This window comes from Neopsephotus bourkii, unplaced genomic scaffold, assembly GCF_033783945.1.
Source record: "Neopsephotus bourkii isolate Nb327-2 ecotype Australia unplaced genomic scaffold, CSIRO-AGI_Nbou_v1 NB_845, whole genome shotgun sequence".
NCBI lineage: Eukaryota > Metazoa > Chordata > Aves > Psittaciformes > Psittacidae > Neopsephotus > Neopsephotus bourkii.
In genome coordinates, this window is record NW_026901341.1 from 1,177,684 (window position 1) to 1,197,845 (window position 20,162).

General features: G+C 40.2%; 1 protein-coding gene across 1 annotated transcript in view; it reads left to right on the top strand.

Moving 5' to 3' along the window:
- AFTPH (aftiphilin) overlaps positions 1-14,344 on the top strand; it is a 48,809-nt gene extending 34,465 nt beyond the window's left edge. The window contains 5 exon segments of the mRNA XM_061356200.1: positions 1,541-1,601; positions 3,136-3,166; positions 3,168-3,307; positions 7,210-7,333; positions 13,104-14,344. Of these exon segments, the coding sequence (XP_061212184.1) occupies positions 1,541-1,601; positions 3,136-3,166; positions 3,168-3,307; positions 7,210-7,333; positions 13,104-13,248 (501 nt within the window). The 3' untranslated portion in view covers positions 13,249-14,344.
- The last annotated feature ends 5,818 nt before the right edge of the window (positions 14,345-20,162 follow it).

A 20,162-nucleotide genomic window follows, 5' to 3' on the forward strand; every position in this document is an offset into this window, starting at 1 on the left:
ATGTTAATATATTTTAGATGTGACAGACCTTAACCAAAGCTACAGATGATAGTGATCATTACTTCATCAGGTGTAGTTTCCACACTCCTAACATTATGTTTCCATGCAAATCATTTCAGTGCCAGTAACTTCATTAGCAAAGCAAAGTAAAAAGTATAGCATCAGCTTCTTAAGCTCCGTGGAGTAAATACTGTTCCAGTTATGCTCAGTACTGGAAATACTTCCAAGTCATTAGGTAGGAAAGATTTTTCTAGGCAAGGCATTTACTATAAGTAAATACAGAAATCTCCAGGTCCCTTCATTTTTCTTTCCATAAACATCTATCACCTAGCAAAAGCCTCTTACAGTTAGCTTAATTGTGCAGAGCTAGCTCAAGCTGCTACAGTTGTGATTTGTGATTCTACTTGGTTTTTCAGTGTTGGATAGTTGACAGGTTTATTTATATATATATATGTATATATAATAAAACTAAAGAGAAGGTATGAAGGTATGTCTCAGCCACTGGAAACTTGACAACTAGTGTTGCATTTTGAATAATGCTGCAGAGAACTTCCACTGCTTTGCTTTCGTAAGTGTGGTTGTTCTGTTACAAGTTGAGGGCACATCCTTTCCCATTACTTCTTGATACTCAACCCCACTGGGGAGATAGCAGAAATGCAATGCACAGAAGTAGAAAGATGAACTTACTTCAGCCATTTCTGATACAGTCCCATCTGTTTGCATCCTGAGAATACAAGAGGACAGCACTTGCAAGTCACACTGCACCTGAACACACTTCCTCTGTAAAGCATGGTCCCTGCTGCTTGCTTGATTTACCTGTGTGTGTGTAAAAGACATAACAAGAGGAAATGAAAAGGCAAGGGTGGGCTCCTTGGACTTAACATTTCCATACTCCTCTTGTTCAAGCATTGTTACCAAGGGTTTGTTTTTATGTTAGAATGAGTTAATAGTTAAAGGATAACAAGTTACAGGATTTTTTTAAAGGTTGGGATGGGGAGGGTATTTCTAGTTTGTCCCTCACGCATAGGGATTATGACTCTTTAAAGCAAAACAAACCAAAACAATCACAGGCTCTTTGATGGTACATAACTTGATTTTGTATGTAATCAGGACAAAGAATGGGTGTACAGACAGCTTTCACTAATAACCTGATTTTACATTTGCCCTGTAATTGTGTATACATAACTTCTTATTCAAAATGCATTGTCTTCCATGAAAGTATTAATAGTTTAACTTTCAACTATGCCTTAAGTTTTTTTTAATCAAATTCATATGCTTTTGTTAATTTGCAAATCCTGTTAGAGTATAGAGGTTACCTAATCTGTACTGTTGAGAATTTAATGAGATTTCCTATGAAAGAACAAATCTACTTTGAATCTTTAGTGCATATTATGAAAATACTTGCCTCCTAAAAGCTGGGGCTTGCTCATTTAGTTGTCTTTTTAGTATTTAGACGCTAAAGAATCTGTTGTTTGAACTGCTTTGCATTGTTGTAACCTGAACTGACTATAAAATCTGATTTCTGACTTTTCAACTCTAGGAATCTCTACCACCTGTCCAGTTTGACTGGAGTAGCAGTGGCCTTACTAACCCTTTAGATGGTACGTCTCTCCGTAGAGCCTCTAGCACCAGAGCTAGAGATAAGAAAGCTACAAAGTTCAGACAAACATCTATCTGCTGATTATTTTTTTTTTTAATACACACACACATATATATAAATATATATAATATTTATTTCTTACTCCTACCTTTGGAAATTCAGGCTTTCTTTCTGATTAACTGTGCCCCTATGTGAAGTATTACGTAGTCTGGAAAATACCAGGTTAAGTATTATTTTAGATGCTAGTGTCACAGTGGCAATATTAACACTACATTATGCATAACTGCAGATTATAATGAAACTCTGAACAAAAGAGCATTTTGGATTGAGTTTTACTTCTTAAGAGTATTTTTCACCATTGAACTACTATCTCTGGACATCCTTTGAATGATGAACTTGTGTATAGTGGCTACTTCAAAGCACAATATTTTAATCAAAAACTGTTTGCAAAATATATCCTTCTTGAGCTGAAAGTTTTCAGATTTACAGATAATTTTATATTTCAAAAATGTGACTTCATCAGTTATCACTTTTGCTTACATGCAAGAGCTAATTATAGGTGATATATTAAAGAGGTAGCTACAAACTTATTTGTATCTGTAAATGTATATAGTTATCACATAAAAGACCCTTCACATATGTCTATTTTAATAGCAGAGTGAGTTGTGCCACCACCTCCAGTCTCAGAAATGCAAGTGCATGCAAAGGAAACAAAGCAAGTTTTGGAAACTTGTTTGATGGACAGACTAGAAACTTGTAAAGAAACACACTTTTATGAGGAACCTGCTAACAGCAATTAACTCATGACACAAGTTGTTCAAAAGCAGGCTAAAATAAACTGCATCTCTTACTCCACTGGTGTTGCCTCATGGTGTTGTTTCAGAACATGTGGGATGTAAGAGTTTGGATAGCAATATCATGGTGCTGAAGGAAAGCCTGGATGGACCCTTTTGCTGTTGTCTGGTGTCTTACTACTTCAGTCAATCATCATGCTTTCTTTTTAATGAACAACTTCTCTAAAATGTATCTTGGTTTGATTTCTGGTTTAGTACTAAAGGGGAACAGTATAACTTAACCAGTGAGGAACTGGATACGAGAGTGGCATTTGTTACCCTGCTTTAAGATAACGATAATTAATAGCTTAAAGCTGCTGAATAAAACTTTAAAGGGTTCTTTCAGTTCTTCGCTTTTTGGGGATCTGCTAAGTCTTCCTGACTTTCCTGTTTTTCAATTGCAATGAGGGGAGCAAAAGCCCACTATATTCCAACTATAAGTTGACCTGTATATTGTTTCCCTTTAACTGATCACATCTTTCTTTCTGGGTCGTGCTGGTTCTCTTTAATTTTTAGATTGAAATAAATATTTCTATTTTCAAGTTACTAGTGTTGATTTCCTTGCTGCATTGTACATAAGGAAATGTGCACTGAATTAAGTTGTTAACATTTTTAGAAGGTACAAACTAATACTGTAAGCATTGTTTTCATGTCAATTTTTAAATTGTGTACTGAGTACTAATTATAACTTGCATGTTCAAGTGTGTGTCTTACCCCTTTTTACACATAAACCCCTCCCTTGGCTTACCTTCTATATGGCTGCCTACCAACACGGTCACTGAATTTCAAGCTAGTGGAGGTTCCACTCTTCTGAACCTTGATTTCTTTGGGCCCGTGGATGACAGTAGCTCTAGCAGCACCACCACAATCCCAGGTCAGCAGAGTGTTAAAACCACAACTGTAATATTATAATGACTTACTAAAAGCATGAGCACATCACTTGACTTTCCTATAAACAAGGAGAAATTTTGCATTGTGTTTCTCTACAGTGTCTTTCTACTGCTTTTTTCCTTTAATCTGTGTTCTGTTTCCTGATGTTTTGTATCGAGTTGAAGTATTTAAAAGGTACTGTCAGCTCTGTATTTGTCACATGGTGAAGGAATGAATGGCTTTTATGCTCATGCAAATAAGATGTTAAAACACTTGTTTCAAACGAGAAATTTTGAGAGTTAACTTCTCTAAGCGCTTGAAAAATGTTGCGGATGTGATGATTCTCCAAAAATGAGGCTTTTTCTCTCCTCTGAATGAGTGCCTCCAAGTTATAGGATTATGATGTTATTTAGAAGTTATGAGTGAATTTAAAGTTAGAGCTTAACGTATCAAAACCCTGATGGGTTTTGCTACTACCAGGAGACTAAATTTTTGTGTGTGTGAACTACTAATATTAATGGTAAAGTGAAAAAAGTGTTTTAACATAAGTCATAATAGAAAGCAAAGATAGTTGCATGTTTGTGGGACATTAGAAGTTCATGAACAATAATTATAAAGCCAAAGCACTTTATCTCCAACCTTTTCCCTTAAAAAGGAGGTAAAAACTCCACTCTCCATTAGATAATACATGAAAGTAATTGAATTAATTTATGACATGGTTTTGACATGCTCTGACTATTTTGCGTGAGCTTGTGAAAACCTACACTTTGAATAAATTTCTGCAGGAATTTAAAGGAACATTTGGGGGATTTATTTTAGTGCATAGATTATGTAGATAAGGCAAATATTCTTCCAGTATAATGCCTGAAACCATGATAATTTTCTTCATAGGAAGATTTTGGAGGTTTTTAATTTTAGTTTGCTGGGGTTTATTTTTTATATCAGTTTTTAAGAGGTCTGGGGTTTTTCCCCCATTTCAAATAAGTGCTTAGAATTATTACTGCATTTTTTGTTTTTAAAAACCTGCGCTGCTTTGTTGTTTTGAAATCTGGTCATTGAAGGCATTTTTGTGGCATCACATTCCAAATGTCTTTATTCCACCCTTGAGAAATGTCATAGTCCAGATGAAAGACGGCAGGTTTGTCATAGAAATGATAGGTAGCAACTTCAAGAAACTCAAGTCTTACAGATTCTTTTGTGTGTGCAAATCTATCAACAGAAGTCGTCAGTACCCTGTACATGTACTACTTGTGCAGTTGGGTACATTCTTGTGTCCTGTTGATGTGCACACTTGAAGTGATTACTACAGGAATACTGTTAGCCTTTATTGCCCCTTTTTTTGTTGTTGTTGTTGTTTGTTTCATTGAGTTACAGGTACAACCATCTTCCCTGGTATGCCCTAGAGTACCCTTTTTTGGTTACTTTTATTTGGTTTGGCTTTTCTTTCCTCTTGACTTGTTTCTGGGAAAGTCATTTGTTTCTTGGCTTGCAGCTCGTGTGTTTGTGTGTGTGTTTAAGAGCTTTGTGTGGGGTTTGGTTGGCTAACTTTCCTTCAATATCTCATTAAGGTTTTGCAGTGCTTTCCTTAAATATTCTCAAATCATTTAAATAAAACGGAGAATATGCAACTCTTGAAAATAAGTAAAATAATTGAAAGGCAAATTGTTAGATCGTTTGGCTTAAAGAAGAAACTTACTAGTAATAGAAGTCTGTTCTTTCTCTGGAGACCTTTAGTTTTACTTACTATAGATCTACACTGTATTCTTCTCAGTCTGATTTCAAGCCAAAATAACTTTTATTTAAAAAAGAATTGCATTCTGCATTCTGAAAAGGGAATTACCGATTTCTAGTTTGTTCCCACAGGTTTAGTGTCTCGTCTTATTTCTCATGGTAATAGTTCAACGCAAATGTAGCTGAGTAAGGTGCCTGAAGATCAGTAAATTGAGCAGCAACATCGCATGACAATGAAAATGAATTCAGGACCATAAATGTGAATATCTAAATGATGTAACTTTGAAGGTTGCATTTAACTTCTGTTGCAGAGTTGCATGTCAAAGGACTCCTCGTTTCAATTAGTTTTTACAATTTGTACCTTAATGGGATTTCTCAGGCTTCTGCAAGTGAAAGTGTATTTCTTCAAGTCTTCCTCTCCCTGATTGAAAGTGGATATTTTATGGAATAGTTGGGCTTTTTCCTATTTCCGAGTTCTGTAAACATCTGACAGTACACAAAATCTTGATATACTGGGCTCAGGACAGTGCATATTTTGCATGAAGCTGAACAAAACTTAACTTTGGAAATCCAGACTTAAAAACCTGTACACGGAAAACACAGCTATTAATTTCTAATCAATTCGTAATAAGTGGATCATATCATCTCCCCGTCCCCCACCTTCTGCAGCTTAAACAGGTGATTTTCTTCATTTTACTTCTAGGTGAACTTTGTTTCCTAACAGTGTGAGAGTACTTGTGCACAAAGGATGAATGATGTAGACACTGCGTGGGGAGAGTTCATGCAAAGCAGGCATCTGTTTGTGCACGTAGTACTGCAATTACTGGGTGGAAAAGGCAGAACTATAGGCGCAGGCATTTTCAGTTTTTTTTACCTGGTAATCTTTTGGTATTTCAGGAGTCTCCAAGAGTGTCTTGCTCCACTCAGACTGGATAAAAATCATCAGCTTATAAATCAGTTTCTGCATTAGGTAGCTACATGGGACCACTGTATCTAAGCATTTGCAGTGTTTGTTCTGCACTGGTATGAAATGCTTGTGTGTTGGCCAAACCAGCTGACACAAGTGTGACACTTGTTTAGAACACAGGTGTCTATCATGATGCTTCTGTACAAAAACTCTACACTGTTTTTGAAGAACACTTATTATTGTGGATGGCATATATGCATACTTTGTTTAAACCCATGAAGCATGAACTAACTTAAACTGTAACTAGAGTAGTATCACCAATGTAAAAACCTTCTGAGCAACAAAATGTGTTGTAACAGGCTATCCTCTTGATAGTTCTAATTCATAGAGACTTTATTGAAGAAAATATACTTAATAACTGGAAATATTAGAGCTACTTCTTACTATGATGTGAAGCTTGCTATTAAACATGTAGAATTTCACTCATGTATTTTTCTGGATGCAGTTTTCTATTGTTTGCATTGCTTTCAGAATGGCCTCTAATGATAGAATTTGAAATCCATCCTCAACATATGTGATGTCATAATTCAGCATCTGAGTTAAGATGTCTGAAACTAGGAAGTCAAGGCTGTGAAACATCCAGATACTTAGTGCGTTGTAAATACTTGAACGATTCCACAGACTAAAAGTTGTGGTAGCGTTACACATTCTAGTATGTAACTTTTTTAATGCCATTCCACTTCTCAGTACCATAAAAGCTGCTTTTCCTCACTGGAAACATTTTTTAACACAAAACGTTTTTAACTCTTGGGAGAAGCAGGATACTAAAACGCACTCTAATGCATGCCAGTGCTGTGTGTGATCCCTCATTAAACAGTTGGTTCCTGGTAACAGGCAGTGTTCTTCTAATACAGTTGAGTAGAAGTAATTGAAACAATCTGTTTTACCACAGCTGACATTTTTACAGGTGTTTCACTCTAAAAGGTAAATCAAGTTTGTTCTGTTTACTCTTAGACTGAGGCGTTGTATGCCAGACTTGATCCACTCTGTGTGTGTTTTCTAGTACAACTATAAAAGCTACTGAAAAGGGTGGGGACAGAAGATGATGTTTCAGAAATGCAGGCATGTCCTGTCATGTTCTTTTCATGCATCTTGACATTATAAATGATTCAGATGTTTACAGAAAACAGTCTCTAGCAAGTTGGTCTGTGGCTCTTTATTGCTATACTTGCCTCCAACCATCACTGATTATCATTTTATACTATAAGGTGTGGATCCTGAATTGTATGAATTGACAACCTCAAAACTGGAAACTTCCAATGCAAGCAACAGAGTGACTGATGCGTTTGCAAGACTCATGTCTACAGTGGAGAAGGCAAGCACGTCCACAAGGTAAATACTTCCTTGTGCTTTTTCCTTCTTTTTCCAAAGGTGGCATTAAATGTGAGGAGTAAATGTGTGCGGTTTCAGGTCAGCAGTTCTTGAATGATCAGAAGGCTAAGATGTACTTATTAAATACAAAATTCATAGTACTGTAATTCATATTTCCAATTGTCATAGAACTCTAAAATAAGATTGGAAATGGTTTGTGACATAAGTTGAAAAGCTAGAGATGAGGACTGAACTGGAGAAAATGACTTCCTGAGAGGAGGGTTGGTTGCAAAGAATGGAAGGGTAAACTGGGCCACACAGTTTGGTGACTGAGAGAAGATTCTCCTCAGTCTTCTGTGTAATTTATAGATCTGGAATGTTCCACAAGTAAAATGATAAAACTGATTAATAATAATGACAGTATTTGTCCCATGTATTTCTAGCACCCGTCAAAACTTATGTGAGCAAACATCAGGTTAATTTTGCTGTTGCAAGCCAAGGAACAAGTGTGCAGTTGGTATAAGTTGTCCTTTCTGCTTCATGGATCTCGTGTGAAATTCTTCTGTACTTCTTTTTATAGGTAGAACTTACATAAAAGCTTTAGGTGTCAGATGTCTTACTTGAAGTCTGGTCTGTTGAATGGGTACAGAACAGCCTTTCCATTTATAAGCTTGTATTCTTCAGGTTTATTTTTTAATCTGTATTTTAGCAGTAGGATCCTGGACTGTATGTATTAAGGTATAATTAATGCCTGTGACTATTAAAAGAATCACTGAGTGATTCTCACCAAGTAAAACATTTCTGTTGTTGAGGAAGTGCATGCCTCAACATGCAATTAATATTAGTTGATTTACAACTGATAGGTAGTTTAACATATCCTCGCTTGTAGGTGAGCTGTAGGGTTTATTCAGCACTTTCAACTAGATGCATTTCCATGCAGCATAGCACTTAGGAGGCATGGTTAAAGAGTTTTGGCAAATGTAGTGATTTGTAGTGGTGGGATATAGCTGGCTGTCTTAAAATGACCAGAATTATCATTCGCAAGAGCTCTTTTAAAACATGCTCTTTCGTTAAGAAAACTTTCTTGCTAGCTTTCCTGCAGTGAAAATGGTCAAAGTGAATACAGAATAAAAACAAGCCATGAAATTTCAAGGGAGAACCAGCAGAGGGAACTCCATACTTCAGTGCTGATTTCTGTGTCTCGGCTTTTGGGATGCCTATTTTTCTATCCATGGAGTGCATATACTCTTTCTGAAAATGCAGTAGTGGCAAAGTTTGACTTCCACTAATTAGAAGAACACAGTCACAGTTAAAATACTTTGTTATATATTCTAAGTCTAGTTTAAAATTCACAACAGGGCATACAAACTCTATTAATTTTTATTTCCACTCAGATTTATACCTACTTGCTTTCTTCAAGAAGTCTTAGCTTACTTTTTCTTCAGACATTAACAAGGAAGTCTGCTTTGCTGAAATGAATGTTCACCTTCATTTTCTGTATTGTTTATTGATACGAGGGATTTAGGGGTTTTTCCAATGCTTTCCACAGGGCACTGGAAAGCTTTTACTTGTGCTTTATTCAGATAAAAGCTCTTCTCATGGAGAGCATTACTTACTGATAGGAGGAGGTTCTAGATCTGTGTTGTAACAATACCAGGCTGTAGAGGGAGGGTGGGGACCTCAGACTTGGCAGTTAAGTTCAGATACGCACAAGGATTAGCAGTTTTAAAGCATCTGTTTTCAGTGTTTAATACATTTTGTATGTTTCTGCCAACTCTGAATTTTAAACATTTTTTCTTTCTTTAATTCCATGCTCTCCAAAAGAAAAGCAGTCTGTTTTTCAAGCTAGAAACCTTCAGAGAAATAAGGTCTTATCTCAGCAGTATGACAAATATGTTACAGAATGTCAGCTTTTTGCAATAAAATTGTTTTTCTTTTGATTTTTTTTTCTTTCATAATGAATTGAAGACTTTAAAATAGGGGTGGCTGGGTACAGCCAGCTTAACAAGGATGACACACATGCACCAACCCAGAAATATGGACTGTTATCCATTCATGATAACTGATCAGGGGAAGATGTAGCCAGTGGCTTAACATCACTTTGATGGCAACTTCAGTTGTGTTAAGGCTATCCCATGTCTGTAATTTGTCTGAACTCAGGATATTTAGGGTGAAGTTTAGAATGAAAATACCATTGTTCAGCTGTAAAAAACCATGTGAAAAAGTTGTCTTTGCTTAAAAGAGCCACATCTTTTGCATTCAAACCCATCTCTTTAAGCCAGAAAGTCAGTTTCGCAGAAGGAAAGTGTTGGGAGCGCAGGGGAGGCTTCTCCCTTAGCTTGAGCCTGAAACCCTGATGGCAGCAGTAAGTGTTGAAGGTCAGGGATCCAGTACAGCATTCCACAGACATTCTGCAGCCTTGCCCTGTTCCATAGAATTGGCAGAGATCAGAAGTTTATCTGCTGTCTTTTTGAAGGAAAACAGAGCACCGATATCTCTCCAAGAAACAGACGAAGCCCTCATTTAGGCTGGAAATATTCCTTGGGGGAGGTGTTGGATAGAGCAGGCTACCTCTTAATTACAGAGTGGTTTTTAAAGTGCATTTCTCTAATCATTGTTGCTGTTAGAGTCTGGCCTTGCTGGTGCTATCCACAAAACCCTTTGCAAACATGAGAGATGACTGAAATCCTGAAAGACTTGAATGCTGTAGGAAGGGGTTGGAATGCAAAACAGAACAGTGAGGTGCAAGTGACACATCAGCAAAGTATTCCCTGTTTCTTGCTAAAGTCTCTTCCAGCAACTTTTGTGCCTGTCAGTCTGGCTAATTTCTTGCAGCTTAGTGTTAACATGCCTTTGAAAAGGAAACTTCATGCCAACAGGTAGAGGGACTGGTACAATTGCTAGGGTAAGGGCATCCCTTCTGTCTCAGGAGGAAATGCAATCTAGTGTAATAGATGGCTGGGGGCAGAGTGCTCTGTAGAGTAGTTTTAAATCCTGAATGAAGCAAAGACCTTGTTTTGAGTGAGGGCTGGGTTCCTTCATGATTTAGTAATCAAAAGTTCTGGTTCCAAAGCAGACAGTATTAGTAGAGCCACAGCTGACAATCTGCTCACTTGGGCATCCGTTCTGTAAGCTATGGTATCTAGGAATTAAAGAGTACATGAGCAGGAGAGGCTCTGCAATGTATGTCCTCAGACCAGGGTTTATCAGAAGAAGGTCTTGACAATGGGAACACCTTCAGTAATAGGGGTGAGTGAAACTAATGCACTGACACGGTTATTTCACTTGCCTCCATCGAAAGGTACCACAGCTGTTAGGCAGTTTGGTAAGTTTTGAGGGTAAAAACAGTCTGCAGTGATGATGCTACCTTTTGTCTTTTAAATTTAGAGGGCTAATGAGTAATCCTTTAAGGTTGGCCTGGTGTTACCTACTACCAAGGGTGCTGACTGCTACCCAGATATGGTACTTACAGTGTCCAGTTTTATTGTCTTCCAGAGGAACCTGCCTCTCCATCAAGGAATGCAGACTTTAGGCTGTCTCATCCCCTCTCTGCACTGAGATGATTTTAAAAGACTTTGAGCCTCATTACCAAGTGATTGTACCTATAGCTGTGACTTGGTCACAGCTAAGCAGTGTTTACTGTATTAGTGTGTTAGCTTGTCCTTCTTTACAGGTACTTTCTACAGAACACTTTAAGTAGCTAAATTATTGCAAAGGGCCTCCAGCCAGGAGGGGAGTATTCAGTAATTGTCGAGATTCACATCTGACTGTGCTCACTGGTGCACTTGTTCTGCTGTGACGTTGCAGAGACCAGCTAGTACAGCAAGAGCAATAGCATTACCCTGTGATAAAGGTCCGGTGCATGACCACCAGGTGAAATGCAGTGCTGCCTCTGGGATGCAGCAGTGCCATTTCTTAGAATGCCACAGTTGAGCAGAGGAGGAAGAGGCATATAAATAGCAGGGAGTGTGTGAGCTCTATCTCGGTGCCTAGTTAACAATTACAGGAACTCCTTTTAATGCAGATCTTGGAGTCGGCCCTCTTCATTTGGCTTCCTCTGTCAAACACTCTGTAGTTAGCTGTAAGTCCTTGATCACCAGGAGTTTGTACCTTTAAGAGGCTTGTGGTAAGTGATTACTAATAGTGGTACCAGATACTGATAACACAGTGGTGGGTGAGAACCACATTTCAACAGCTCTGAGATAGTCCTTCAAGTGCAAACAGAGCTGACTGTGAAGTTGTTAGAGAAAGAGGCCCATATTGGCTCTGCTTCTTCCTTCAGTAAATCCAGCACACAGCTTTGTTTATCCTCCAGAATTTGGTAATCTGCCTAGTCAGTGGTTCATGAAATTCCACTGCAGCAGAGAAAAGAAAATACTGCTATTCTAGTGAAGGAAAGTCAGATTTAGTATCTAGGCTGCCTCATCTAGAGATCTTTCATCAAGTGGAGATTTCAAGTAGCAAACAAAGTGATAGTTCAGTGTCAACACAATGATCAGTGATGTCAAGGATGAGTTTGACTCCAGCTTGTTTCTTTTCTTCTCCTCCTAGCTAAGAAATCCTGACACTGCTTCCCTTTGCTTTCCCCAAATCTCTGATCAGCCGAGGAAACAATCCCGATGGGTGCTGACAAAAGAAAATAGAAGTACATGCTGCTTTGTGGTCAGAGTGGTCATTGCCCTCTCCAGGGCTCCATTTAGAGTTTATAGCTAAGACAAAAGATACAGAAAGGGCATTTCTGAAATATTCTAGGGAAAGGCAGCGTATCTGGTTTCAAGCCTTTTGTCTCAGCTTTTTACCCCAAAGATGAGGGAGCTTATTTAGCTAGAATTTCTAATGTTGTTACAGGGTACAGCAGGTGCCTTTTTGGAACTGGAATAGTGTTTGATGTAAAACTGAGTATTTCTAGTAATAGGCAGTGTTCTTCAAAGATAAACCAGATGTCTGTGAAGTATGGATGTTTGGGCACTGGAAGGGGGTTTTCTGGAGTGGTCTGAGCCGGGCTTCATTTTACTTAAGAAATGTAAGGGGTTTGCATAATAGTGAGAACCAAACTACATAGAATTCAGACCTCTTTATTCATTTTTGCTCAGTAATTCTTATGAATAATGCAAAAGGCAAAATAAACAGCAGTGATTCCCAAACTGCTGTATGTATCATGGCTACACGTACTACTGCACTTCAAAGCAAGTAGCTACAAGTTGGAAACCACCTTTTGCCGTTGTTGAGCCCTGGGGGGCGGGGAAAAAGGGTTTGTGGATCACAATATGTAGAGTGGCATGATGTATAATCTGAGAACAGTCATATTGGAAACACAGCATAAGTACCTTTTTATTTTAAAAGTATTAAGAAGTAAGTTAGGAACTTCTTAATGTCCTTTCAAGACTTTTCCACTCTTGCTTTGGAAGATTATACTGGATTTAGGTACTTTAGAACTAATGCTTCTGTTGTCTTATACCTGGAATATGGGCATGGTTGTCTCTTCAAGTGAGTTTCTTTAACACTGGAACATGAAAAAAAAAAAGGGAAATATTAAAATTAGCATTTGAATAGGAACTTTTTTTCCCCTCCTTATTGCAGCAATATACAGGAACATTTTGCTGACTTTCTGTGTTAACATTTTGTTGGTCGGCAGGTAGGTATTATAACATTAGACTTCTCACGTAGCTTACAGAAGTGCCTGTCAGTGGGAGACAAACTGACAGAACATTGCTTCAATCAGTGATTCTTTTAGTGATGCAAGGGATATCAGGTACTGTATTAATGCACTTTGTTCTTTTCTTCTCCACAGGAAGCCTAAAAAGGAAGAGCATCTTAGTGAAGAGGCTGCCAAGGTGATTTCTAGCCTTCCTGACTTAACTTTCATGCATGCCAAGGTGTTGATGTTCCCAGCCACATTAACACCTTCAACAAGCTGCCAAGAAAAGGTAGACTAAAGTGATGTGAATTGGACATTTTCTATTGATTTTTTTTTTCTTTTTCCTTCCCTCTGTGGATCATAAAAAGCAGTCTTGCTTTAATTACAAAAAAAAATCAAGTTCAGCTGATTTGTTGGTAAGCAGCACTAGAAAGGTATACATAGTAATGTATATTTATTTACATACCGGAGTCCTAAATTTATATTAGAGAAAAATGTAAATAATTGGGGGTAAATCTTTTTGAAGATCTGTTCTTTTTGTTGTGCTGGGATGTACACATTTCTGTCTTTGTGAAATACACTGGTGGTGTCCTTCTTACAAAACAGGAAAAAGTTTTAAAAGATAAATAAATCCTAAAAACAAAATGCACACTTCAATCTTCACAGCCTGTGAAGCCCCCCTTAAAGGTTTTCAGATCGCATTGAACATCTTTTTCTTTCATGCATATATTAAAATAGCTATTGCTGGGGAAAAGAAAGCCCAAAGGTTGCGTTGTCCCTTTGCAGGTTTTCGGTTTTATTATTGTTTCTTTAAAACCCAATAGTTTCTTTTGTGTTTTAACAAGCTGAAGATGTGATTTTTCCTTTTTTTCTACTCCATCCCCTCCCCCTGTTTGATTGGCTGATCAATCTTTATGTTCTTGAACTTCAATAGTACGGCTCTGTCACTGTGTAGCCTGTTGAAAGGTATGCTCTCAGTAACTACTCGTTCCAGTTCTGGCTCATTGTCTAAACACTTGATTTTTTTGGGGTCATTGGAAGGTTGTCTGCTTTTAATCAGTTTGATTTGGAAAAGAAGGACCAAAACTATATGAATGTCTTACAATGAAATTTACCTGTTAAAGGTGTTTTGTTTTTTTTTTATGTTTTGTTGTACCACTATTCCTGTTTGATTTTGCACAGTGTAAAATGACATAATCATAGATTGCTATGGTTTTAGGCTGTATATACAGTAAAAAACTATGGGTTGTAAATGTCTGGGGAAATTCCTATGGAAAAAAGAGAGCTATGTAGAAGAACCTCTAAAAAGGTCAATGTGCATGCCCAAGGTCTTTTGAGATTTAAGTGTGTAAATTTCCTTTTAGCTTACACAAAATAAAATAATTTAAAAGATACATATGTTTATAGTCTGCTATCTTTTTATATGGAATGCACACGTTACGTTTCTGTTACTGGTAAAATCGATGCCCTGCGTTAACAGTAGAACCTAGGAATTGGTGGTGTGCAGTCCCACAAAATGTGCCTGTCAGTCCTGCAGAAGGAGAAGCAGCTTTTCTGTAATAGCCCTGTTAATGCTTTGTGATGCAGTCTCTTATTTCTGTCTCCAGCTTGCCTTCCAGTTTACAGAGTGATGTGGCCCAAGACATGTCAGTATTTCCTGTTAGAGACTTCTTCAAAGTACTTGGCAATGCTCATCTGTAAGAAACACAGATTATGGTGAGGTGAGAGGACAGCTGCATTTGCCTGTTTCTTAGCTAGAAATGACAATGCAAACACAGCATTCACTTGATTTTCCCAACATGTTAGTTTGCACTGAGCTTTTTCAGCAACAGTCTCTTCAGGGCCTCTCAGTTAACTGTCTACAGGTAAGGCATGCTCTGCAGGCTGATATTCAGGGTGGTTTGCATGGGCATAGACTCTCCCATGTCCAACCTTAACTGTGTGCACAGCTCTTTAAGTGCTCAGTAGTCACCACCAGTTCATCACTTCTAGTTCTGAGAAGTCTCTGATACATTTTCTTACCTCTTCGTTGAGGTTTTTATCATCTGACTACACTTGGGTCAGAAGAGTTAAAGTTCAGTTTGGTGTCATTAGCTGGTAAACTGAAATGTCCGTGCAAAAGGAGGCTCACTCCTTTCTGAAATGTCTTTGAGAGATATGAGCACTGGAGTTTCACCTTTGTGAACACAGGAGTTTCTGTGAGTGGTGGCTACTCAGAATTGAAAGAGCAGCTCCTACAGTTGTGGTAAAGTTAATTTGTAAAGGCTAAATTGGCTCCTTTGCCCTCTAATTAGTATTGCAGTGTACAATGCTGCACTATCAAACTGCACCCTGTTGTAGCTGAAAAGGTTTATGAAAAAGCCATCTGCTTTACTGCGTCCCCCCAAAACACTTCTGTTTGCTCCTTCTGCAGATTGTCATTACCGTATTGATTTCATGCCTGTTACATATCAAAATCAGCTTTGCTAATCTCACAGGTTAAGCACACTATTCTATAGTGCATGCTTATGATACCACTCCATTCTGGTGCTGGGCTGCCGTAGGTTAAAACCAGGCCTTTTGTTTCCATAGCTGTGGCGTGTCCCCCAGAGCCAGAGCAGTGGTATAGCTGCAGCAGAGAGCTATAGCTATTGTTTCAAGGAGAATATGTTTAGGAGCTGACTCATGATCCTTGTCTGGCAGCAAGTGGACTGAAGTATTAAGGAGAGGTGGGGGTGGAAGTGCCAGCTGCAAGTTGATCTTTAGTCTCCTCACAATTGCCTCTAGAGGCAGCTGCCCATTTGTCTTGCAGTCTCCAAGTGCAGTACTGGTGGCCTGCTGTAGAAGGGGGAGGGGGAAGGAATGGCAGGGGGAAGAGGAGATTTCTATTGTGACTGATGTACCAATCTGAAACTTGGTGAAACCTGGCACTACTGAGAGTGTGTTTATGGGATTTTTAATGTTCTTTCTGCCTCCCCAAAAATAGAAAATTGCGTCCCACAGGCCTTTGTGCTGCTGAAAGACATAAATCTTCCATCTAAATTCAGCCTCTTTCAGGTGGATGCTGGTTGCCTTAAAACATAGCATTGCTTTTGCTTTCCTAGCTTAAGCCCCCTTCTTTCCTGTCGGTTGTGGGATGGACAGGCAAGGTCCTCTGCTCTCTCCTCCTCTCTTCTACAGGCAGCTTTGCTCTTAAGCAGAAAGTTGTGTTTAGCAGATCCAGCCACATCAGGGTTGTCTTTCCATGCGGTTCCCATTGACACAACATGCCTTATCTAGTTTGATCTTGCCAGGAGGTTTATGGGAAGGACTGCAATTGATACTTTCTGCACGTTCCTGTTGCTGTGCATTGTCATCAGATGTGTCAATGTGTATCACATTCACTCGAGAACTCGTGTCATTTAATAGCGAGGCATTTATGTGCCCTGTCCAACAGAAGCAGCAGAGGATGCTTGGTTCAGATGTAATTGCCAGAGCTGGAACATGGCCATGAAGCCAAGTCCAAAACTCCCACTGTGAAGCGAGCTGCAGGCCCCCGAATGACTGCTAGGAAGAGCTGGACTCTGCTTGTGTTATCCAAAAGGCTGCACTCTGATGCTCAGTGGTTCAGCACTGACTTATCGGGAGCTTTACCACCTGCTGCAGGTGTTAGCAGTGCTGCACTTCCTGCAGCACTTGAAATGTTAAGACCTTCTCAGAATATCATTAGCATGACACATTCATTTTGAGAGGCCAGAAATAAAGCTTACAAATAACGCACGTAGATGCCCTCAAATGCAATTAGTGTGTACTGAAGTTAACCCTTCATCACACTGGGTTGTTGCACAGCATTTTACTGGGCAATGAAACCAGCACGTGGAAAGGTTTGTTGTTGGCCTGCAGGACTGCTGCACTTGGGCTGAGTATCTGGTAGCCTTTATAGGATGTGAGGGAGGCTTAGCTCAGTGTGTTCAAAATGGATCAGCCTTGATCCAACCACTTGCATCTAGATGCATAATTATCTATTCCATTTCAGAGCAGTCTGAAAATACAGGGTATAAGCAAAATACACTTGAAGATAATTTATAAAAGCATATGGCATCTAATATAATTGCATGGCATCTGCTAGGAATTCCTGATACAAAAGCAGAGAAGCTTTTCATAATCTGGCCTCTGTGCTGAAGAGCACAGCCTCTCAAGGCAGCAAGCAGCCTCGTCTGCTCCCTTGAGTGAAGCTGGTACATAAAAGGAGATGGGAAGAAACAACACAGTCAGATTCAGAGGACTAAAAACAAGGTAAGAGGGAGCTGGAGACAAATACAAAGCAAGAACTCAGGAGAAGCTCAGAGTAGGGGAGATAAGAAGCTGAAGCAGGAGTCAGAGTGCAGGCAGCTGGGATAGCTATAGGAAGAGCAGGTGGTGGAGAAAGTGGGATTACAAGCATGAGGAGCAGGGGCATTTGGAGAGGGGAGAAAGCCTGGGATGGATTACAGGTGCACACACTGTGCCCACTGGCTGCTCTTCTCCAAAATCTGGAACTGAGCCTCAGACCCCAAGTCTCTGTTACTGTACTGCAGAGAAAATATGTCAGACCCATCGGGTGAGTGTAAGCTGCGTGTGTCACAACAGCCTGCCAGTGCTATCAGTTACTTTTGGGAGAGAGCTGGACTGCAGACATAAGGGGTTTAAATGCAGCTGCTGGTGCCTGTTTCAGCATTGATTCAATCCCAGATGTTAAAAGACTGTTTTAAAAGCCATCTTTAAATAAGGAGGGACATTACAAGTCCAGACTGCAGGTATAAAATCAAACCTTCAAAAGGTAAGCTCTGCTGCTGTGATTTGGAGCTGCAGCTTCAGCCCTGTCACACACCTGCAATGTGACACTCGTTACTTACATATCATCCTGTCTTCACTCTGTCTCCTTCCCTCGTGCCCTGCATGGATGTGTTCCCTGAATCAGCGTAGTGCTGCAAAACTCTGCAGGGCCCCAGCTTCATATAGCTGAAGAGAAAGGATGGCCTTATGTGGAGAAGGCACAGCAGAGTGCGATGCTCTGCAGGTCACTTGTGCAGTTCTGTCATTCAGTGCCCAGCAGGAGTTGCCTGACTGGGATGTGCAGAAATGCTAATTTCTCCAGGATGTAGCTTAAGCAGTGTGGAACTTTGCTCATTTGATCCACAATCGAGGCTCTGCGACACCAGAGATCAGGTGCATGTGCTGAGAACCTGAAACTGCTGGAGCTCTCGTTTTCACGTTGTCAGCCTGTTCTTAAACCTGCATTATATGTTGTTATCCTCATTACAGCAGGGTTGCAAAGATCAACTCTGAAACCCCGTGCTCCTCCTGGTAGTTTGTCAGCGATATCTGAGGAGGACTCAGCTGATAGAGGCATCGCACACATCTCAAAGGCACAGGGGAGGCTCACTATTTCACATCTACATTCACTACATGGTCCCCAAAATGTACTTTTCCTAGTTTAGGGGCTCTGAGCCTTCCTCTGCAGATCTGCTGATTTTGTCATATTGTACTTGTCTAACATCAAGGCATACAGCTACAGAGGTTCCTAACACTGCACTCCATACAGGAGTTGGGATTCTGTGCCTTAAATAAGGCTTGGCACTAGTTGTAGAATGGGAAGGGGCAAAAAAAGGCTTCTCATTGAAGTAACAGATAGAGTGGTCCTATGGAAAACAAAGTAATGAGACTCTTAACTGAAGACTAATTTGAAGGTGAGGGAAAGTAAGGTGTATTTTTAAGTGTTTGCTTAAACAGACTTAATGATCCTTCTGGCCTGGTTTCCTCATGCTTAATGATCTCTTTGGCACTGTTTTGTGTGTTTAGAACATGTACCCATGTGTGCAGTAAACAGAACTGAAATAAAGCTGACCTTCTCGGGCTGTATGCCCTAAGATGCTCTGCTGAGCTCCTAGCCAGGTCCTTGCCGTTTGTGTGACCAAGGTGGCATTGGCTGATGACCTGCTCCACCTGTGCTAGTGCTGGCAGCTGAGCTGTTGTTACCGATCCTTACTCATTAGGGCTGGATCATCAGGGGCTTATTAGTACCTATGCATGTGCAGTCCCATGCTGCAAGCATTTGTATGGTTGACACCAGGTCTAGAGACCAAATCCCCAGAATCCAAGTAGGTTTCCTGTTGGGATTGTTGTCATTGTGTGAGCCTCACCTCCTGTATTTAAAGCACTGGAGTTGTTAAATGGGCAGGGAGGGGCAGCAGAGGGGCAGTCCCAGCTCAGCTTTCTCTGTGCCTTTGTCTGCTTTTCCAATGAAATGTGCCCCAATTGTTTTTAAATCTTTAAGTGATAAAACACTTGGTGTTTATTTCCCTCCGACAGGGAAGAACTGCAGTGAGGGCAGTGAAGCCAAGTGGGGTTGTCAAGACAGCCCTAATCTAAGGGCAGGAAGTGTTGTCTGGCCTGAGCTGATCTTCAGAAGGCATTAGACAAGGGGAGAAAAGCAAGTTCTTTGCATCACACCTTTGTTGACTGGAGGATGCCTTGTAGGAAGAGATGCCCGTCACACCTCAGGTTAGCTGTAGCCTAGTGCCCTAATGCAGAGGGCACTGCTCACCTTGTGGTACAAACCCTGAAGACCACTGTGGTGTTCATCTCTGTCCTAATGAGCTGCATGGTGTCAGAGATAGGCTGGCTCTGGACTTTTTGGCCTTGTGCCTTGGGAGAACAAGCATTCCCATCCCATCCCAACCTCTTTTTTGGCACCTTGTACCTCTTTGGGAATTTATCTGTAACGGAGTCCAAATTAACTTGTTAGTCCCTGTGATATTTCTAATTGTTAACTGCAGCCTGTTCATGTAAATATCCAACAGAATGTGCTAGTCAGGATCTGCCCTATTGCTTGGGATAGCAACAAGCCGTGGCCGCAGTGACATGGAAAGGGAGGGCAGTCCTGCTGCTCCTACCACACAGCTTCACCCCAGCGTGCTTTCCCCAAGCCAGCACACAGCTCTATGGTCAGAGGCACAGGTTGGTGTATGGTGGGATGTGCAGAACACACACGGGTGTGAGTGTGTGTGGTCGTGGCAGAACTGGCTCTGTCTAGTGTCTACTCTGGTGTCCCCTCGGGCTGTCTCTCCTGTCTGCAGAGCTTGTGCTAGTGACTGAATGGTAATTGTTGATGTGGTCAGAGCTGGTTTGTCAGGTCTTTTTCGGCTGGGGAAAAGAAGGGTGTGAAGTCATGGCCTGGAAAGGACGAGTGAAGGCTGGCCCCCGTGTGCAGAC